We start from the raw sequence: 24,607 nt of genomic DNA on the forward strand, positions 1-24,607 counted from the left end.
TATACAGTAGGAATAACAATAATTAATAATTGATAAAAAAATAAAACAAATTTAAAAAGTTTGGTCCCTGTGTACCTTTAATGCTGGCAGTATTGCCGTGTTGCGATACTTATTTGTTATTACTTGATGAGCACCAGCTCTGGGGTCTGAGGGTACTATCTACCAGGAGCCTACTTAAATATTTAATTAGCGCCAGTGCACTTGAAGCTCAAGAATTTCAAAGTTGGAGGAAAGACTCTTATATTTGGGCCGTTTATTATTTGCGCCCGCAAATTTTTCTGCTTGTCCAAAAGAGGTGATACGGGGCTAATGTGTCCACACCAGTAACATTCCATACTAAAGCTCGGATCAAAGGCATCCCATCCGGCCGCTTGCTATCCTGTCTCGTATATTTTATTAGTAATTCATAGGTGGCTGTTATGTCTATGTTTTTGCCCTTATTTTGTAATGATTTTAAACACTTCATTTAAAACAAAAGTCGAAAAAATGTAACGATTGCTTTACATTAACAACTTCTAGTCCAGTTGCAGACATACAATATTCAATTTGACCAGAACCAAAATAATCGCGACATCTATTCATTAGTTTTCATTATCTTCGTTGTTTACAAGGACGGTACATCCACATTCGCGTCGTAGTTAGTAGAATTTTACCTAAAACGTTTCTATTAAAATATTACCACCGTCTCTAAAATACACTAAAAACTATTAATTCTTAATTGGAGAATTAAATGTATTAAACGGTGGGTCTACTTTTAGTGTACGCCCATTTTTGGTATCCACAAAAATGCCTTTCAGAGAGGAGTGTAGTTCAATAAACTATTGCAGGTCGTATCTCTCAGGGAAGACCGGGAGTCGATTCCATACTTAGTTCAAAAAAGAAACTGTCTGAAGCAGATTGTGGAAGACTTCCAGCCATCACGTCTATATCCATTTTGTTAGACAACTCTCTCATGAAGGCATATTTTATTACCATAAGATATTTACTATTAAAAAAGACTATGTATAGAGACCACAAACTATTCTCTTAGGTATGTTCTTAGAAAATGGTTTTTGTTGTTACGACTATTTAGTGAACTGTACCTTACTTTAAGTTACAATAGTATTGAGATCGAAAATAATAGACTGAACTTTTTAATCAATCAAGTGTTCTGCGCTTGCGCAACCGACGTATGTCGTTCGAGTTTGTCAAATGGCGTGACATTGCTTTGTAACTTCATTTTAGTTTTTCCTAAACAGTATTTTTTTCGTCTTATTATTAGCCTCGCATTTCACTTATTAATACCAAAAAATGTTAACGAAAAAAAAAAAATCTCGGGAGTTAGAATAGAAAACTTAGCAACGGGACATGTCTTGATATTATTTTGGAAATAAATACAGCCTATTAAATATGGGCCTGCATTCTAAAACGTCAATCAAATTTAAATCTGTCAAACCATTATTTCTGTAATTTCTTTATATTTGACAGACGAGATTGTGACTTACAAACATACAAAAATCTCTGTTATTTATAATATAAATATTTTTAACGCAATGTTTATTAGTTTTAAAGACTCAGTCAAAATATTAAGGCGTGTGCTATTAGCCAATCGTAACAAAAATGGCAAATCGAATTATCACCTTGCATAACATAGATACAATAAAATTGATTTACAATTACGTGTCTGCGCCCCGCTGATATAACCTTGTGATAGACAGACGTCCATCGTATTGTTTCTTTAGTATAAAATTTCGTCTGTCTAAAAGTTTTCGTGTTACGTCTAGTAATGCTAAAGTATGATCATTATTAAGCACTAGCTGAATTTCGTTTCGCCTTAATAAATTTAGTTTGTATTATAATATATAGAACATTTTCCTACTCCATAGAGACTGTTTGAATTTCCATATTTATATAAATAATATAATTATTTATATAAATATGGAAATAATAAAATATATATTTAAATAATATAAAATTTTAAGTATAAATATATCACTGTATATGTATAATATTACAACATAAAAAAATAGAACCATTGAATAATGCATGTACGTTATGTCGTATCGGTCAACGTTCCCGATTCGCCATCAATTTATAACAATATTACATCAGATTGAAAACGATTACAGAACGTGTTTCATTGTTTTAGTTCAACATTATCGTAACACAAAGAGATACTATAATCATTTTTCAATATCAATTTTCTAAAAAAAAACATTAATCTATTTTTTTTTTAATTAACATTATCTGTTATTAGTAAATAACAAAGCGTATTTATTAACACATTAAGTGCGCTTTACATGGATCCTTGCTAGCGTCCCACTTCATTTTTTTAAAACCATTGCCATCCCTAGCCCTCGGATCCGAGTATTCGGCACTCAATGTGCTGTCACTCGAATCCGAAAAATGTTTATTTTTTAAAAACAATAATAATACACATTCATATGATCTCATAGATCACATGTTCGATACTGAGAGACACCATTTTATATCATAAATAAATCGTATCTCATAACGTAAGGACTGTTAAAATATAAATATATCAAACATAGTCTGGCGTTCTTTCACATGAGTTAAACACTAGCATATAATTACCTACTATGTGAAATCTATCGTTTTCACTAACAAAGAATTCACTTTCGATTTTACGTACCGCATTGTTCAACTGATTTGTTATTCACATTTAATCGCAGCTGTTCTGTGTGAATTACTTAACAATGGGCCTTATCATCGCTTATTAAATGTATATTAACTTAACAACTTGATTCAAAGTGTTTTTCTAGCCTTATAACATTGTGAGATTTACTTATGTTTGCACAGAAACAATATAATTTTTCCTCTGGTATCTTTATATATTTTTATAGTTTTTTTATTGTTGCTTTTGAGAAAGGAGTACGCTATTTGCATGAAATATAGAAATATTTTCCATGTCCTAGTATGTATGACGTATGACTGTAGTGTGGACTAAGTTACTGCACTTAGACGCCCAACACATTGTACGTTAAATCCTGGCTAATAACGCCAGCCTGGTTCCTTCCAGCTCAGAAATTTCCTGAGCACTTTGCAGGCTTCACGGAGCGACGTCCTAGGATTTCTGTTTGTTGAAAAGCCACAGCCACGCATTCCAGACTACTGGACTGATTCCGCTGCGCTGAAACAGCCTCTGTACAATGGAGTAGGGCCGTGCTAATAACGAATAAGATTGGCTACTCAGTTATTATCAATTGTTTTATTTATTATTCATTTCAATATGAGTAATTGAAATCGTTGTTTGCTACACGTGTTCTGCTGTCAAACAATACGATAATGATACAAGAACTTTCGCTTTATTTGCTATCATTATGTATTAGCGTACTTGTATTTAGGATTAACAACGAGAATTTCCTACAATCATGCCGGCTTATTGACTATCAAACGGCGGATATATCTAAATAGCGATTTAAAAGGAATGCTATACGCATCATTAGCAGTTTTTGATCGGATCTCGATCGAAGTCGGCGAGTGCGAAACGGTCGATCGACCGATACCGGCGCGTGCGCACCGATGATCCGCGCTCTTTCATTGAAAGGAATTTAGCATCCTGTGGTAGATAAAGATGATTTATTGTTGTCTTCATTTGTTATATTTATGCTAATTGAATAGGAATTTTATCGGCTAGAAATGCCGAGCTATCCGATCGGTCTGTTCCACTTATTGCAATTTACGTACCTACCCTGTTTTTTATTTATGTAAACTAAATGAAATACTACCTTTTTATATATATTCAGTTGTCTTTAATCTAACAATAACCTGTTTGCGTAAACCTTTACCGTTAAATCGAAAAATTAAGACTTAGTTTATCTTTGGTTTTCATTTTTCAATAGCTTATTCTATTTTCAGTCTGTGACCACGTATTTAGAAATTACTGAATACGTCGAAATTAATATTTATATGTTTAAAGGTTTTTGAATAAGTTTTCTTATCTTAATTGAATTCTATATTAAATTTAATAGTTTAAATGCAGTTTCTGATATTAATTCCTTAATTTTTTAAATATAACAACGGTATATGTATGTTGCCTGTCACTTTATGCTTTACAACGAGTTGAGCTCAAATGAAATTAGAATAATCCCGTTTGCCGGCGAGTTCAGTGAAGATAATGACAATCTTATCTGGCAAGTACCGGGCCAGCCCAGTCCTATTAACGCATGACCGACTTTCCCTAGGAATTTGAACGCAGATTCTTAGCGATTGTCTATAAGCTACTAATATATCCTTAAAGCTTGTCTTTTTCTATCTATAAGTCCATTGCTTAGAGGTAAGTAGCTTTATACAAACATAAACTAGCAATTCTGAAAAATATCTCGCTGATGCTGATGTTAGGTTTATTCTAAAACTATCAGACTTCGGGAAACTATCGTCGAATTGTTATGATATAATAAAAGCTGGGAACTCGGGATTTAGTACAGTTATATGTAAAATATAACTAATGGGCGCGTTATATTAAAACAGTTATTTAACATGAATAACGTGATTTAAAAAAATACCTCATTTTATTCCTAAATTTCTGACACCTCAAAGCATTGTTAAATATAACAAAAACTGTTCAAAGGTGCTATTTAACTTATTTTAAACTGTACTCCACCCAAACCGTTAGTACGACAAAGATAAGACGGCCTACAATCCTAAAAGGGAGTAAAATTAGCGTTTTGTAATCAGTACGAGTATTGTTACGGTTTGCTGTGGCTAATTGGAGTGACAGTAGGTCCATGTGTCGTGCGGATAGAGATCGCAAAGTGTCAGTCACGCGATGTCACGGACAATTTGTTCTGTAGTCTATACTAATGAAGTGTCAGAGATCAATCAGGAATTATCTATGGAAATTCACTGAGAGAAATAGCGAATGAATTTAACATTTTGTGTTCTTGAGCCGCGGAATTCATTGAAGGGTTTTACCCCTAAACACATTCAACCATTCTTATTTAGGTTGCAATTTCTATTTCCACTTTTGAAGAGGTGAGACAGCGATTCAAATTTAATTCATGGACTAAAATCCAGTCACCGGGGTTTTACAAACCTTTTGACAAAGCTTTTCCCTGAACCGAGCACTAACTTAAATACATCTTGACGTTTTAAATACACATATCAGTTGCTTTCAGATATCGCCAGATATGTTTACGATACGACACACTTAACCGCAGCAACTAACCATTAAGATTAAGAAAACCTTTACAAACTTGCAAACAAGTTAAGTATATGTTAACGATTATGCCTGTTTTCCCACCCTGCAACTTAAATATGTATTAAAAACACAGCATATAGTCTAGAAAGTATTGTTTATTACGCCATCATAGACAATATTCTTTAAATTTTAATTTATTGATTTTAATTCAATTGTAATAGCTTTGATGTTATATAACAAAGTACAAAAGGTCTTTATTAACTGTTAAGGATAACTGTTAAGGATGATAATGTGATCAATCAGGGATGACGTGGGAACAGAAGACCGCCCACGCTATCACATTCACTGTTTGTTCCTTTATCGAGACAATTAAGCACTTAGCTTGGAAGAGGTAATGGTATCAATTAGTTACTTTCTTTCTAAACGAGAGGTCCAAGCGTTACTTTAGGATACTCTTATGTAGGCATTATGTCATTTCATTTGTAAAAGATCCGGGAAGGTTTAAACGGTGAGAAACGTATATTACAATAAAAAATATATAAATAATTCGAATGCAAATCATTTCTAGCTTCGAAACATTTCAATCTTGTGTTTTTTTTTATTTATATAAAAATTCTATGATTGTAAATAAACTCCTCTGGGCCGATTTTTATTCAAGTCGCTTTGAGTGTAATTCAGAACAAAAAAAACTTAATTGTAAAGATATGTTTTATTGTTTTTTAAATTTATTCTACGAGTATTAAAGTCAGGATAGAACAACGTCCGTCGTTACCTAGGGCTGAATAAAATATCTTTTTAGTTATCATTAGGATTCACTTTTATTTATTTATTGATGATTTGTAAAATATACCGTGGCGATAAATCCCATAGCATCCGTTTCTTTGTTCATTTCTATAGATTAGGTGATCAGCTTTCTGTGCATACGTATAGATTTCTGGGTTTTAAAACTCACGTTGTTTGCCTCCAGTGCCAATAGACTAATAATGTGCTATGGTCGGTTACATATTTTTACTTTGTTATAATAAGTTATATTATGAAGTTTTTTCTGATGTATGTTATTTTGTTACAGAGATGGCAGCGGAGGTGGTTCGTCCTGTATGATGATGGCGAACTTACCTATTCATTGGATGAACACGTAAGTTTTCTTCAACACACACTTATAACTTAGACTTAGGTTTAAAATAAAATATGTTTATTATGGTACATAAGATACAGGTATCACCTATTCTACGAGAGAGAAAAAGCCGGCATAAAAAACTCCCATACTCTTTTAAAAGAGTAGTCTCAAACAACACTTATTTTAAAACAAAGTGTATATTATATATTTTTGTAATTCTGGCTAAACTGCGAATGCTTAGCTTAAACATTGTTTCAAGAAAAGTAACATCGACAAGTCACATCAAATATAAGAGAACATACAATTATAATTAGCAGCAGCAGGCGAAACGCAGTGTTAGGCGAGAGGCTAGGACTAAGGTCTGAGGTCATAGGTTGGAACCGCGGCTGTGTCAATAGACATCTGTACATCTCACACTCGCTCGTACGGGGATGAAAAACATCATGGCAGGGCTCAAATCCAAAATCCATATATCAGACAGGACTCACCATCTACAGATGCAATCTGAGGCCAGGCCTAATCTTAATATATATATTTCTTGTGTGCGTGTGTATGTGACTGAACTCCTCCTAAACGACTGGACCGATTTAGACGAAATTTTTTGTGTGTGTTCAAGGGGATCTGGGAATGGTTTAGATTCACAATTTTGTCCGCTGGACAATGTTTTTTTTAATTAATTTTCAATTTATTAGTTGTTGTTGATTTTGGAATGTTTTACATTGGATCCGACAGACGGCGCTACCATCGCAGTGTCAAATTTTAAATAATATTCGAATTTTAATTTTAGTCTGTCCCGAAATTTAAAAAAAGTTTTGTTATCATTGTGTTATATCGTGTGTGACCATGTGCTGGATCGTTAGATATTGTCATAATATTTGAATAGTATCTAATTTTCATCAAAATGGCTTATTAAAAATTGAAATTTTGAAATTAAAGACGTGTAGACAGGACAACGTCTGTCGGATCCGCTAGTATTTAATATTATTCATTTGAAACGATATGTGAATGTTATTTATAGATATGTATGTTCATAATGTTTTGTTTTTTTAATATGTATATATTTCGTAGTCCATGGACTAACGTAAATCATATGTAATATAATAATGTATAATATGTAAACAATTATACTAAAGATATAGCTAAAGTTGGAATACATATGTACAAAAAGGAAAAAATCAACAATAAAATATTAAATACATTTAACTAAGTGTTGTGTGAGGGTGTGAAAAGGGATGTACTGTATGTTTAAATTATTATGTATTAAAGACAAGACTTATAAGGACACATAGTCTAAGATTATGACGAAGACAGTTATTATAATTATTTTCCTATTGACGTAAACCCATTGTTCGTTCAAGCATCTTAGCAAGGAGTACTTCCGCAAACTCCTTACATTAGGTATAGTATATATCTCGCACGATATCCATCCAGTCCATTACCGTCGGATGAGGGTTGTCAATACCATTTTATTATTCCAAAATTAGCATTTTTTACATTTGCTCTTTGTAGATAATAGAGTACTCGAAGGGCTGTCCACTGACCAATCGTTTAATTTTATTATTATATTTTTTTATTTCTAAACATGACATTGGATATTTAAAAAAAACGTGTGACTTTTTTAAAAACCGAATTGGATGTAATTGATTTATACTGTAATTAAATGTAATTAATGAGTTGCAATATATACATATTTATTTTAAGTTCTTAGATAAAACACCTCTCAATAATTATGTAATTAAGTTTATTTTATTTGTAAGTATATTATCTAGGCACTATGTTACATTTATACTTTTATACAAACTTAGACAAAATTATAGGTTTTTTTAAAAATTCCAAATGAATTTCCCTTCAAAAGCTACTTCACTGAAAAAAGCTAAGCTATTAAACGTGACAGCCCTGTAACAACAAATTGAAACCAGTATAGGGCATCGCGTAATTGACTTGTTAGCGATATCGCTCCAGACGTTCACCCCGACATGTGCTGGGAACCGAACATACCAGCGCTCTCAAACATTCAAACATACGTCAACAGCCAGTGCATTTTGTATGTAATGAACATCTACTACTAGTCTATCTATCTAATCTACTCTTGCTGGTTTTCCTCAAATGCCTCATGGTTCTATTCTTCATGAACGATTAATTCGTTGAATATCAACTTATGAGTCTTGAGTCTTGACCGCCGCTGTCAGTCTTTTTTAGATTACACTCCGAAGAATGCTCCACGCATACAATCTGATTCTGTCATCCCCTTTCAAACAACAGTCTTCAGTTCTGTATAAAAATAAAATTAAGTGATTTTAACGAAATTATTTTAACAGCAATAATACACGACCACGAATTTCAAAATTGGGTTAGTAATCATTGTATCAATCGTTTTTAAAAATCTTTTAATAATAATTATTTAATAAAACAAATACAATTGCATAAATTCACACACACGAACATTTTACATCCACATACATACCCTCGCCATCATACAACACCGCAGAATAAGTTTAAGGTTTTTATTTCAAAAATGTTTGAATCTTTTTGTATATATTATGTATTCCACATAATAAAACGTACTCTTATAACGCATTTCCATATTACGCGATTTCGGACCCCCGTATGAAAAGGGTATTTCCCCATACTACGCGATTGCACACGTTATATCTCTGTACTGTCATATGTATAATGATTTATTTCGTTTTAAAAGTGTTTCGTTAATATTCAATTGAAATCCCTATTAACAAGAAAAGTTAAACGTTAATTATTTTTATGCAACGCGTTATATGAGATCATACAAGCGCGAATACATTTACAACGCGTGCCATATAACGCGGAACAGATCATGAATATGTTGGGCATATGTTTTCTAATGCATATACGTATATATTCGCCACTCCTTGACGTGTTGATTCATTTCACGTAGGTAGAAATCAGATTTCCATAAGCCTCGGTATAATTGTATTCATAACTGTCACCCACATGTGGCTGGCTTCCGCACTCTCACTATGCCATTATTAGCATATTATTTATGATGTATTTGTTTTTATTTTTCACTAGCAACTTAACTTTCTTATTCGTTATTTTCTTTCGCTCTTTTTACGAAAGTACTAAACGCAAATTATCTAGGCTTATTAAGTTATTAACTTACACTTACTAAGAAACTAGATGACCCAAAGAGGTCAGAACTCATACTACAGATATAAACACTAATTTCTAAAGTCTATGACAGCCAAATTACTACTGTAACATTCAATTATCGTTCACTTATTATTTATTCCCCACGGATTAAACCTTCCCTGAACTTCCACAAATATTTCGACATCAAAATTAGCCAATCCAGCCATTCTCGAGTTTTAGCGAGACAATTCATTTTTATATAGGTACACAGATAAAGTACTGTATTAATCAAACATAATTATTTTGTAATAATAGCTATTCTAACTATATTATGATTTAGTATATGCCTGAAGACGTTTGCACAAATTTCGTATTTGACTAATATCAAATACATTCTTTCATTAAAAACTAAGTCGAGATGTTTTTAACATGACTATAACCAGGATTATTTAGTACTGTATGAAATCTTTCATACTTCGTACTTGAGTTTACTAGTTACGTAGCCTCAATAGAACGATTGAATAAGACATTGGTATGTATCTTGCGAATACTTGTATTAGTGCGTTGTAAGGCCTCTTTTAATTCAATATAGCCGGGGCTTCATGACGTGTCGTCCTACACACGATAATTGCGCAATTTCTACTTTATTTGTACCTAGTACTCAAAATTTACTACAAACTTGATTATAATTTTATCAAAAAACGTTTATATATATATATATATGTACATACAAATCTTAGCGCAACGGGCAGCTATATCGCTACTAAACATTCTTCCAGACAACCCTCAATGTTAATAATTCAACATAAACATCATAGTATTATTTAGCTTGGCGATTCCTACTATTAAAAGGACATTACAACGATATAACTTAACATTCCGTTGCAATTAAAATAACGATCGCTTACATCACTGCTAAGTGGTGCTATTTACCGTAGTTTCAGTCAAATGCCAAGCACACAATTAAAATTAAATCCGAAATCGCCTCCAGCCTAATAGTTTAAAAACAATTTATCATTCATACGAGGTATCTGGCAAGTGATGATTGTGTAATTAACAATATTTCTACAAAATATTTTTCACCTCGAATGCTATAAAATTTTGGGTCCCAAGTTAACGAAAGATTTTCCCAAACCTTACTTAAATCAAAAGATTATTTCGATATTAATTATTCTTCGAATCGTGAGATCTGCACACTGAAACATTATCTATGTTAAATTAATGACCTCTCCTTGTCATTTAAAAAATAAAAACCGACTTCTGACCTATTCGGAAACGCCTAATTGAAACCTTCTCACGACCGTTTAGCTAATATTTCTCCAAATAAGTTAAAAGAAATTCTATTAAAAGGCGTTTTTTTACGATTTGATTTTATACGTAAACTTTGTATACTTTAAATTGCAGTCTTTAAATCACCAGCATGGATCACGCGCAGACAATTCCCTCGAGACTGGTTATAATTGATATTAAACTGTCAATTGATTGTTTAATTTATTCAATAGCGAGCCTTGAGGATACTTTGTGTTAAGCCTGGGGCTTATTGGTTCCTTCACGGAGCTATCAATCCGATAAATATTTAAGAGTTTTGTCCAGCTACATACTTTGCATTACGTACATAAAGCAATTGAATGTATGATCAAGTAAATTCTTTTTTAACTCATTTGCAAACTAGACTAAGTTTTTTTTTTATAGAACAGGGGGCAAACGGGTAGGCTTACCTGATCTTAATGGACAGAGAGGTCGCGAGTGCGTTGCCGGCCTTTTAATTCTCGCTTGTTTGTTTTATCTAAGGCAAGAATTAGCCTTCTGTACTGACCTAACTAAATTGTTTTATTTTTGCCGGTAATGTGTGTAATAAATGTAACAAAATTATCGGGTAAGATTCTAATGAGAGCTCCTTGTCCTAAGTATGACTTCCGAACGTCAAAATCGTATTGGATTATGACAGGAGGTAATAGTCTGAAGATAAATGTAAGCTTAATTAATATGGAACAGTATAAAAATACAAATTATATTGTACTTTTTCTACTAATTCAAGGTTTCATATAACGCGTATATATGCCATTTATATGCCAACGTGTAAATAACCTCAAATAGTTATCTGCTTCATTATAGAACAGGGGAGAAAAGGCCAGGAGTCTCACCCGATGTTAACCGCCCATGGACACTAAAAGCCAGAGGGTTCGCCAGTGCAATGCCGGCCTTTTAAAAACACTCTTTTCTTAACTCATTGAATACAACTACTCTTACTCGAATCGTCATGTTATATAAGGATAAGTAGTGTTTATTCGCTTTTATTCGCGGAGAATATAAATGAGAAGTCTGTATATAATGTAATAAATGTACGGTTCATGAAAAAAATATTAAGAAAGCAAGTTTAAGTGCAAATTAGAGTAAAACATTACAATTAATTTCAAATTATTCCAAGCAATTTCAAAAGGCTTGTATTGTTAATTTAGCCTACTTTACATTTGATTACGTACTCATTAATTTTGTTGGCTAATGATCTAATTGCAATTTACATGTAATCTTCTTGTTTTATTTACAAAACAAAACGGTGAGAACTCACAAGAATTATAACTATGCAATCTTCGTCTATAAACGATAATGTTGGAAAATTCAAGGCAGAGACGGGCTGGTAGAAGGAAGAAGTGGTTGCGGACCTTACGGGAGTGGACCGGCATCACATCACCTTTAGTAATAGAGTGGTACATGGAGAAGAACTGACGACACCATTTAAGGCAAATAGGTGATATGCCAGGTGATTTCGGTGGCTCTGAAAAAAAAACCAAGGCGGCCCAAGAGTCCCCTTCAGGGGAAGAAGATGCACAATGTTTTAGTGGGGTTTGCCCGCCCGTCTCTCTGAGAGGATACCTTGTGTTAGACGTGTTATACATATCGCCGTAGCCTTTAAGTAATGGTCAATGAGTACATGGTTTCTTTTAGTTTATTAAAATAAGGAGATATTAATTACCTGATATTCTCAAGCATTAATATTGCGCGATATTTTAAACATAATATATTAGGAGTTTCGCCCTTAAGCCATCACCACTTAAGAATCTTAATTATTTTGTTGGCTTGACAAAACTGGTGGTAATACCACATCTAGTAATATACCATGTGTAGGCTCTCTTCTTATGTCTTAGAGAATTCGTATAATCATATGTTCTTTTTACCAAATAGTTTATTCTTTATCCATTTATGTAAATACAGCCGCTAAAGCCTGTTACGTATTTCTTTAGATTGTATTGTATTGTACGATACTAGGAAGGTGCGCAAGCGCATCTTACCCAACACGGCCGCATTCCTACACACCGTGGACACGTCTATTGCAATCATGTTTGTTTTTGAACGTACTCATGTGAAATTATGCCACCTTAATTACTTAGCAAACAAATTACTTCAAATAACTTGTAGCGGTTATGTTTTTTGAAAAAGGTATATTTGTTCTTTTTACTCTACTGCACTAACAGTAAAAGTCAAATCTGGAATAGACAATATTCTATGTAAATTATTTGTTTCACAGCATACAAATGTTTAGCAATCAGTGGTCCTATGTAGCTTATATATAAATTCTGAAATCTGAAATTTTCTTGATATCGTTTGCCGCATAGGTAAACATGTTAAATCATTTAGGCATAACGGCTTTTCTCTAAGATCGGGCAGTGATATATTAAAAATATATTTCAGCAAGGTTCCACTGGAAAAATTGCCTTTATAGTTGTCTACCTTCCTTATACAAACGGGTAAACCAAAACGGTAAATTGTTAATTAATGAGAAGCAGAAGAATGATTAAATTAATGACAGGTTGATACATCGTCATTGAGCGACGAAGTGGAAACAACATGACATTGAACATATGAGAGATTTAATTACATCAATATTTATAATATTAATTAAAAAATATTAACGTAAAGTATGACTAATACTTTGTAACAATAATAATGTATACCTTTGATGGCGCTATTCCTGGACTGAATATTCCTTTTTTGTAACTCTGTGGGTATTCGTATCGTATAATGTTACCTACATGGTCACTACGCTATGATGAGGAAATTGTGTGTAAATAAAGACAACAAAATCGTATAAAAATATATTTATAAGTACGGTACAAAATTAAACTTTGACTTATTAAATATTCCATATTATGTACAAGCTAGTACGAGTAATTAATATGAATGTATAGTTTGTGCTACTGAATCATTGTTACACTTAAATCGTTCGGCAGATATTTATATATTTCAAGTCATACAAAGCATAGCATATACTTGGAAATATTTGTACGTTACAGTCCAAAAATATATAATACTCGGAAAAGTTCTTATCCTAATCGTAAAGTTAGGTAAATATATACAATGCATTCAAATAACAGAGTACCATACAATACCTAATGAGAGTCAGTAAGTGCGGAAACTGAGTCAACCAACCATACAGTATTTACTTACTTTACTTTAGAATATATAAAAAATCTTAACTAAGATATCTCTTACAATTATGAGATCTGTATTAAAATTTGTCTTTTCTATCTCTTTTTAAATTTGTATAACCTAAGCAATACTACACATAAAACGATTTCTTATAAATATCTTTATATATCACATGGGTCGCTGAAATGTCTATCTAATTTTAGTATATAATTTAACCCATTCCAATACGATGTCGAAGTAATTTAGTCTATACTAGGGTTGCCAACTTTAAGATGAATATTTAACAATACTTTAGAAAAATTTATGTTATGTTTTAAAAATATATGTAAATTGTATAGAGCTTCTCGCAAAACTTATTAATATACACCTTTTTTTAGAAATTAAAATGAAAATAAATTAGCTTATTATTTTATTAACTGTGATGTCACGCTGTACTGAGCTCCTTCTGAAAAAAATATGTTTGCGCCTAAGTAGGCCACAGCATATTGCTGATGTGTTTTAATACTCTATTGTTATTCAACAGTTCAAAAAAAAATGTATAATGTAGTGAAAAACAGTATTATACAGTAATAATGCGGAGATTTCTCAAGGTATATATCTGTACCGTAAAGTTCAATGATTTGTCAAGTCATAACTAGTTTTGCGTATTGCACCTTTTTATTGTGTTGTTACAAAATTAAACGAAATAACATTATTGAATTCGTGTTTCTAGTTTTGCTCTAAATACGCTTTTACGAGAATATTACAACGCAATTTCCAATAACGTAGTCCGGGCTTACCGCGTTATACTTACTACTGTTTACTGGGTATACTGTGCAGTTTTGCAGTTTTGTTTGGCAACTCTAGCCTAGCTTTGAATACTACGAATCCGGGTCTTCAATTTTACACTGATATTGTTCACTCAAAAGGAATTGATTTTGCGCCAACGCCTCCAATAACCACTCATTCACTTTCCCTCTAAACGTAAATTTCTGAACATCAGTCAAATCGCGTATAGTTGGCAAAATACTCATGAGGAACATGAAGTCGGGATTATTTCTCAACTCGTCGTCAAATGGGTTCTGGTTGTCTATCTTCTTGGTTAACTCGTTTAATTTAGTTGTGATTTGCTGCAGTTTCCATGATTCCTGGCCTGAATATGAAGTGCATGGTTCGGGACTTGCGCTTTTAGCTTTTTTTGTTGGCGGTTCTTCGGACTCGGCTTCGAATTTGACATCTTTGTATGGTTTAGGTTTTCCTTCGGTTAGGAGCTCCTTCTTAATAAACTGTAGTCGGTTGAAATAATGCCACCTCGACTTGTCTATTTCACCCGATGCAATTTTCTTAAGTTCTTTTCGACACTGATCCTTTAGGTACTTCCATCTACTCCTCACAAGTTTCTCTGTAACAAATTTATTATTTAATAATTTCACTTATATATTACGTATGTGTCAGTTGGAAAATTTTTAGTAGAAATATTTTATTGTACACAATACTCTGCGCCGTTTAATAAGTGCCGTTTCAACAGAATATATTTACTGACAACTAAACTATGTAAACATTTAATCGAACATGTTTGTCTTGTTCTATAATCATTTAATAAAAGTAAAAACTATTTCACAATAGCTGTAAAGGACAGTGTAAAAGTTAAAATACCATAGTATAATTATCATTAAAGCAAATATATACCATATACTTTAACAAATCTAACTGAATATCGGTAATAAACAGCGCCACGCGGTATTTACCGACTACGCTAACATGTCCGAGCTGTCATTCGCCTACGTCACAGCTCGCGCCCGTTCACATTCAACATTGAAAGCGTCCGACGCGTCGGACGTTGGCATCTCGTAAGTTATCAAACACTCACCCTCGGATTCAAGTTCGGCGGCGATTATAGCCCACGACTCTGCTTGAACGGATTTCTGGCGGTAAAACTTATGCGTAGGGTCCCAAAGCACTGGGTGCTGCTTCACTTTGTTGAGAATCTCCTCGAACGACATGACGCTACCGCTCGAGTCAGGGCGCCGCGGCGAACTGCCCGCTCCCCGCTGAGACGCTCCGCCGCGTCCGCTGCATCACTCTGTCCCTTTCCCCCTTAACCGTTAGTCGTCGCAACCGCTACGCCCCTCCCTCGCCCCGCGCCCGCTCACGCTCCCTCCGCCGACGACAGCTACGCCATTTTATATATTCATGATTGACTGAGCGTGAATTGACATAATGCATCGTTTATGCCTATTGTAATATGCATTGCGATAATAAAACTTATATGTAACTTCTTTTATAAAGTACCATCTCATATCAAAAATATATTTCGATATAGAAGGTAATAATCATTTTTAAAAGATCACGGGCTCAAGAGTCAATAATATAAAACAATTAATGTATGAAATCGAGGAACGTACACTGAAGGTGACCTTTAAAAGGTACTTATTTATTTAATGTATTTAGTTATCATAAATATGTAGGTTAAAATATAAAACGACATACAAAATGTAATATTATTGCTTAATAAAATTAAAGATTAGATTTCAAATGTTTTAGATTCTACCTTCTCTTCTTCCTGTACTTGCCAGAATAATGCAGTATGTTTGCCTTGGTATAAATGGACCATCGAATCGAGACCACCGTTGATAAGCGGTTGTGTGAATAGACACGAAACGTCCATTCATACAAAGTGCGCTGAAAACATAATAAATAGTGATTTGCCTTAAACGTCATAGCTGTTGCAGCTAACGGACTTTGATTATGACCTGCTAGAAGGGAACACGTCTGTACCTACAGCTGTACATTTCTAGTATTTATCAAATAGGACGTTTACGCTTCCACATATTTAAATTTATAACGTATATGCAGTAGGATATTTATATACGGCACGCTTGCATAATTGTTGTATGTTTATCAAATATTTTTGAGAAACATTTTTGAGTAACCAATGGATTTTTTACTATTTATGGTACGACACAATATTATATTGACATCTGAGAAAATGGTACAGGCGCATTGTATTTAAACATTAAATTACCGTCCCCTTGAAATCATTAGTCTATTACTCCGGGGAAGGCGATTCAATATTTTGATAGCTAAGAATATTGTAAATCTTCGTTGGTTTGAAACGTTCATGTAAGGACATTATTTATTCGATTCTTGATTGCACATTGTATTGTAATGGGACGTATGATTACAAATGGGCTGACAGAAGGTCGCTATACACTGAACCCATACCCTGCATCAGTTATTTGCATGAATAATTTCCAACAACGCGTAAAGATTTAGGTTTTCGTAAGTGCTTTATTATAAGAATTATATTTTACTAGGGTCGGCCTACTCTTCATGGAAATTACTTCGTTATTTATTACACTAGCGGATCCAACAGACGTTGTGTTGTCTTACATACAGAGAACAATAAATAACCTAATAATGTAACACACAAACAGTTTCATCACTATCTGGTCAGCACTATCTCCAGCCATTTAGGAGTTTAATCACGAACACATGGAAGATATATATTTATATATATATATATATATATATATATATATATATATATATATATATATATATATACCAGCTGTTTATTTGCTGATAATCAACATAACAGATACCGACTGCAACGCCATCTGCCGGGATCATTAGTACCATCCAGAGCGCTACCCAAACCCATTCAGAAACAGTCATTCAAAATCTGTCCAGCCATTTTAAGAGTATATAAATATCGTTTTGTGAGTAGAAAAAAGAGTTGGAAAAAATCTATTATCTAAAAAGGTATCTATTATCAAAACAAAAACTGTTTCCTTTATGCCTTCGCTGTTATCGTGGTCAGTGATACGCAGTCAATTGTCATGCCTGACCATGATTGCTTAAAACGTTAGTTATGAAAGTAAAAGAATGGTGCGATAAATATGATACACAAATACTAAACGATTTAAAAACAAGACACCTGATTTGGGAAATGGAAGTAATTTTAATATTGTATACATACCAATATGATTAAATTAATTTTGATTTGCTTCTAATATAATGATTTGCGTCACATCTGTAAAATAACTCTTTTAACGTGTGTACTTAAAATTTACAATAACAATTCAAAGGAAAATCTTTAATGACAACTTTACTTCCTCCCACTGTATCCACACCTTATGCAGTTTACCTGTGGTATACATATGGGACATATGAAAGTGGGTCAAATGACAATGAGGAGGAATGTCTCGGTAATTACTCCACAATAGAGCATTGTCTGCGGAGACACTTCCGGTGAGAGCATCCTGCCCGGCGCGCATGGGCGATATTTTAAAAAGTAATTACAGTTATAACGGAAACAAATTACCATAAATACCTAATATCATATTTACGATGGTGTCAAAAGCGCTTTATATAATTGTAGATTACAATAAATGTTACTTCCAGTCGCTCACTAATATATTTTGGATGTGAAGAATCTGCAATCTAGTTGTTTTGAGTTTAAAAATACAAATAAAAAAGGCTCCATTAGCATGTAAATTTCGAATTAACATTTCGATTTCGAATCCTTAATTAACATTTCGACAAATATAATTTACTCTATAGAAAGCTAATTCAATTAAATATATACATATGTACACACAATTTTCGTGTCACAATGTTCGTTTCTATACTTCTCTGTCCTCTCTTCAGCTAGTCTGAGAATCGGCTTATAAGTGATAAGATGTGTCCATCCCAAAAATATATTTTTATTTTTTAGATAATTTTTTTATGATACAGCATACAAAAATACATTCAGCATACAAATTTTCATCTAGCCTCTAAGATCAACCCCTATTTTTTATTTGTTTGTTAAGAACTTATTACTTGAACTCTGAGGTTTATATAGAGAAAAATCACAGATAAACGTACAGAATTTTCATTCCGGAAAACCCAACAGTCACTGGGGCCGCATAGCAAAATGTTCCATATTGGTATGTGAAAAGTTAGGCTAGAAATAAAAGGAAACGAAGTAGTATTAGTATAATAATAATACATTTGTTAAGAAAGCCTGGTTCAAATTTAGGTAATTAAACATAAAAACAATGCTGTATTTTTTTCCGAAAAAATTAAAAACATTAATTAATTCACCGTGGGGTTCCAGGTATATAATAAAAAGAGCCCGTTACTTACGTACATTAATTGTTTATGCATGTACGTGCACTGGTACTTCATAGTCTATTTAGCATGAGGAAGAAAAACAGTATCTAGGAGACGCTAACCACATCACCGCTAGTCACCGGCTGTCGATACAAAAACATAGATATTGCCCTAATAGCAGACAAAGCCGCAGGTAGGAAGTAGACGGCCAATTGCAATTGCCTCAAGTTGTAAGTTAAAGCGTTTTAATGTCCATATTCGCCATTATTTATGAAAGATATATTTTAAAAAAAATTCAACGAAGCAAGTGCCTTGCTGTGCCCGTGCTCAAGAAAACAAACAAAATCCTATACAAACAAAAAATCGCTTCAAATAAATGACTGAATGTTAGACATTTTAGCGCAAATTGAAGTTTACATTTCATGACATTGGAAAATAAGTTATAACCACATTGAATGCCTAAACAATGGATACAAAGTAAAGCCGTAAACCAAAACTTTTTATGGGAATATTGATTAAGTAATCATGAATGTTTAAACATTTTTATAAAGGTATATTATTATTTTTATAAAAAAAAAACAATTTTCGGATCCGAGTGGTCGGCATACAGCATGTTGAGTGTCGAATACTCGGATCCGTGAGCTAGGGATGGCAATGCTTTAAAAAGTGAAAGCAACGCTCGCACGGATCCGAGTGGGCGGCACCGCTACTATGGCCCCGCTCCACTCGGATCCGAGAAAATAGTACTTAATGTGTTAAAAAAACATACTAAAACCTTCTTCGATTAATTTTTTATTTGAATAGATTTCATTAAATACCCTTTGTCCTATATTTTCATACGTAAGACAGTTGACAATTGGAAAATCTCAAATCATATTCCTCTCTAGTCCATACCGTATATTCGCCATCATCATATCAGGACCTGGTCCAAGAATAGATATTACTAAATAAGTTTGTACCCCTTTTAGTCTGAAAGCAAATCGCTCGTCACCTACCACTTACCACATAGCATGCCAACCAATCACTCCGTCACAGCCTGTGATTCCGGCGCTGATGTATATTTTGTTATTATTGCACTTTCACGCAAATCTCTCTCATTATATGCACAACAAATAACACTACTTCAATGCGAGCTAAATAGAAATCACTTAAATATATTACGATGGGCCTTCTTCTAACCGCAGTGGTTTTTACAATGACAAAAAATATTTATAAGACTTGTATTATTTTTTTTAAAGAGGACTTAGTGACAGTATACGTAAGGGAAGGTGGTTTGGCCTAGAACGGATGACTGAGAAGGGGGTGAAGATTGGTCGGGTAGACCTTGTTGGAAATACCAGGAAGTAGACGAGTTATAACGGTATGATAATTGTCATGAAAGTGTATGAAGCGAGTGATGTATGACAGGTAAAGTATGTACCCGTGCTCTTTACCCTGTTGGCAAAAGTACTGTATATAAATTTATGAAATTTCAATATATATCAGATAAAAGGATAAGTTGGGTAATTAATACTAACTGTGACTTGTGTCTTCTACGAGCATAGGTTGATGAAACCGCCTTGTTTAATAATTAAAATATCATAGTAAGATTAACGACAAAAACATTTCCAACAAACATTCTAAAGATGCAATAAAACAAATAGTGGCGCCTTTAACCTCAAATATCTATTTTGTGGTATTTTTTTTAATGTAGGCCAGACATACGCTTTTAGGTCTAAGACTTTCTGGTTTCATCACCTAGTTATCCTTCGCCGTATAAGCGAGTGTTAAAAGCTCTCATAGAAAGTCCATTCGTATACAGCCGGGGTTCGAACCTACGTATCTTCAAGCTACTAGGAAAATGCTGCTCTTAAAATCCCGTACAAAACACAAAATCTATACTTAGGAAATACGAAGCCATTTTATACATCAAACATGAAAACCTTCCGATATCCTGATAGCCTATTCAAATGATACCGTGTCGTCTGTCATTACTCGCCCGGCAACACATCAGCGAATATGGGACACCACCAATTATGGGTGATTTGCTCTGAGAAACATGCAGTTTGCTTGTTGATCTAATTGCTAAGGAACGAAAATATGATACATTTTCCTTAGCTAGTTGTACTTCACTCTATCCAAACGTTTGGCACGTTTTATTCTAAATTTAAAAAAGTCATGGCGCACCGGAATTATTATTACTTAATAACGACGTCATCGGCTGTTACGACTATCGGTTTTTACGACTAAATTTGAGTAGTCCCTTCGATGTACGTTTTAGTAGATTTTGACTGTATATAAATAGAATGCTCTATTTCCCTAACTCATATGGAGTATACCTAACGTCACCCTTTTTCTAATTAAGAGTCCCAGTGTCCCCGAAATGAACTATGGGACGCAAAATTGTCCCGTTTTCCGAAACCGTTCTAAAATTTTTGCAGCAGAATATAAAAAAACGTGTTTCATTCCTATTTAAAAACTTCACCATCTCTATAAAAAAAATATCCTACTGAAATATATAAATACTATTTACTTATATCTTGTGATTCGTAAAAACAATTTCGTTTCAAGGCAACTAACTTTTTATACTGGTATCGGACCAAAATTTAACCAATGTCCCGTTTTGACATTTTCAAAAAATAAATGGTCACTAAGTATACATATAAAGTTCACAGTGTAACATGCTTCCCAGCTGACGTTAGTCTATACTCTATGTAATTCCAGTACCTTTTTTTTAAATCTACGTAGATGAGGTCGCATATCTGAAAGGTCCCCAATGAAATAAGACACTAGGTATCAGCCGAGTGTATCAACCTGCCTTAATATTAAGGTAGTTTGATACGGTGTCGCCGACAACCCGGTACTTCCGGTAGTACGTAACCACTACGCCATAGACTGCGTGCGTCATATTATTGCATAACCAGAGCCCACTTGGATGTCCAGAAACGTAAATATTAGCCTGTGCCTGCCAGCCCCTTGACCCAGTCAGTGCGTGGGGTCCTTAACTCTTGGCTATCGGCACCACTGCGTAGGCGCAACCGTTAACGGCACCACTGACTTGTTTATGTGATTGCTTTTGCTTATCTAAGTGACGATATATCTATGGGTATTATAGCAAAGGAAGATTTTAACTGGATCAATTACGATTTGCACTATTAAAGTATGATATACACATATAGGAATTTCTAAACACACTATTAGCCTATATTAGTTAAAAAATGTTTGGTCACACCGGTGTCTTTTATTTGAAACTAGGTTAACGTTATCCACGTAGACATTTTTAGCTTACCCCGCGAATTTAGTTTCGCCTTCATATGGTTTTTTCTTAGCCTACCCTTTTTAGTAGCGACATACCAATACATTAAACATTTTGCTACGCTATTTGGATCAAACAAAATATATATTTTTTCATTTCATAGAAACCTTCCTCAGAGTTAGTTCTACAAAAGTAGGGTTTTGCGCTTAGCAACTTATTTTGCCATTCATTTTTATTTATATAGATGAGGCTATATGTCAATTAAATAAAGCTAGGTTCAAATTCGTAAATAAATTTAATTATATTTAAATACTAATAGAAGAAAACAAATATAAAATGTTTACACAAATAAAAAAAATGTAAAATATTTATTTAAAATATACATGCAAAAACAAAGAATTACACTTAAATTGTAGCCAAAGATGGAAAAAATAATAAAAAATATTCAATACATCTGTGTAAACCTAATTTGGCTGTGATGTGTGTAAGTAAGGGTATGTACGAGATGGTGTGTATGTGGGGTACGCTCATGATGCAGGTGATTTCGCGATATGGATATTCATAATACTTCTTTTAACCACATTCCGCGATAGCTTAACAAGTCAAGGCTTAAATATTGGTCGTTGTATGTCTGGGCTGCACGATACAAAACTAAGTTTTTTGCAAAGTTAGTATTGGTGTGAGGAACATCAAACAAAACACAACTACGAGTCTTGTATAAGTCGTCTAGCTTAAATTCACAAAATAAATAGTTTTGAATTAAACCGTATTTAATTATATCGGTATTTAAAGACACTAAATACAGATTTCCTATACGCTGCAATATTTATATAATTAACATAGAGAATTCAAGGTTTCAGCATCTGATTAAAATTTCTAAACAACGGTTAATATCTGGGGGCATTTAATACTCTTATCTAAGCCATTAGGAATAGAATTTCTCTAAGTACAGTCCTGTTTAATACCTGTACGGGACAGTTTACCATCAATTTGCATTAAGGACCTGGCATCTGTAAAAGTTAATAGCCCTTACAGTGGTCACACACGAGCGTTTGCAGACAGCGTAATTTTTTTGTTTGTAAATTTTCGTAATTGTTAGAGGTATCGAATTGACTTGGCTTCTTTGATATGAGTGGGTTTTTTCGATCTTAAAGTAAATTTAAGCTATTAAGCAATATCTTTAATATTCTTATGTTTAAAGCAGCTGACCTGCCATACTTTGTTCTGCCTAACGGTCTAATAATATCGTGTTATCTTTAGTTAAACTTAATTTAAGATTTCATGAAGGTTAACAACTTTATTGCAAATAAAGAAATGTTTTATTGCTTGCTATTGCGAAAGTAGAATGGGAGTTTTACACATAAGTCCTCTTCTCTCTAGCGCCAATATTGCGATACTGCGTGTTAAAGCACGTCTGATATATATTTTTTGATAACACATGTCTTCGTTTAAGATGAGAGCCTGGTTATGCATTCACCTCAAGATCGGAATTTCTTGAACTGACAAATTCGATGTAAAATGATGCGTAGTTTTGTCATCAGATGGCACACATTAATATATACATTTATTACTTATTCTGCTGTTAAAAAGGAGATATCTAAGATTAGCCCAGCCGATCTTTTAAGTGGAACTAACATGACTTTGTTTTATATATTTTAAAACATTAGAGGTTATTGACAGATATATTTATTAGTAACCTGCCATATGCACTGCCTTATACAAATTAGGTGAGATCCTGGTTGCCTAGCGACTAATCGTCCTTTTACGGTCACCCTAACGGTTTGTATGAAATCAGCGGTTATAATTAGCATTCGCATTAATTTTACGACAACTTGGTAAACACTAAACACGATGATAAAAATTACTTTTATGTTCACGCTCTGCTGTGAAATCGTTGAATAAATAATTTTAACTATATCTACCGTTTTAGTAGCTATTTTATTATCATTTGTTTATTTTATCTACTAGTTAAACATCAGGAAAAGTTTTTAGGTTATAGTGTCCGGAATGTTGCCAGAGTAATTTTTTGGTTCTACCCTACCACCCTTTGAACTCACATATTTCCTACCAGGCAAAATATGGCTTAGTTATTCAAAGAGGGTACCTTCTCAATGTCAATACACATACACATAAAAAATAACTAAGCTATTATTACGGAAACTATCCTTGCTTTAAATCAATGTCGACCAAATCCTTTTATAAAGATACAATTCCCCGCTATATCGAACACTCCTTAACAACGCCTACGAGCAATCCGCTAATATTTAGGTTATGATAATAAATCTGCTTAGCTGTCTTTACACTTACGTACATTTACAATCTACGGAGAACACATAAACCTATCGGAACAGGCGTTGTCCTCGGCTAGAGAGGGCATTCCATCCCATTCACAGTACGCTTGAATGCCTGTGTCCCGCTACTCCGAAATTATTGCAAGACTGTCGTATGGGAACATTACATAATCGTTAATGGGCATAAAACAAAATTGCATCGTTTGCATTGC

General features: G+C 33.6%; 2 protein-coding genes across 4 annotated transcripts in view; one reads left to right on the plus strand and one right to left on the minus strand.

The window, feature by feature from the left end:
- Positions 1–24,607, plus strand: part of LOC110997415 (protein outspread) — a 220,842-nt gene that overhangs the window by 167,871 nt on the left and 28,364 nt on the right. For all 3 annotated transcript variants that reach the window (XM_022265571.2, XM_022265573.2, XM_022265572.2), the window contains exon 3: positions 6,210–6,275. In XM_022265571.2, the coding sequence (XP_022121263.2) occupies positions 6,210–6,275 (66 nt within the window). The remainder of the gene's footprint in view (positions 1–6,209; positions 6,276–24,607) is intronic.
- Positions 13,351–15,815, minus strand: LOC110997418. Its single transcript, XM_022265576.2, has 2 exons — positions 15,640–15,815; positions 13,351–15,171 (listed from the first exon to the last, which is right to left on the minus strand). Exons 1-2 carry the CDS (start codon positions 15,770–15,772, stop codon positions 14,651–14,653), a joined length of 654 nt encoding a protein of 217 aa, XP_022121268.1. The 5' UTR covers positions 15,773–15,815; the 3' UTR covers positions 13,351–14,650.

This window comes from Pieris rapae, chromosome 11, assembly GCF_905147795.1.
Source record: "Pieris rapae chromosome 11, ilPieRapa1.1, whole genome shotgun sequence".
Taxonomy (NCBI): Eukaryota; Metazoa; Arthropoda; class Insecta; order Lepidoptera; family Pieridae; genus Pieris; species Pieris rapae.

Excerpts from the sequence above, each read along its gene's own strand:
- LOC110997418 (XM_022265576.2), bottom strand. The coding sequence starts at position 15,772 with ATGTCGTTCGAGGAGATTCTCAACAAAGTGAAGCAGCACCCAGTGCTT. Across the intron at positions 15,172-15,639 it reads CGCCGAACTTGAATCCGAGG|AGAAACTTGTGAGGAGTAGA; the intron begins GTGAGTGTTTGA and ends AATTTGTTACAG.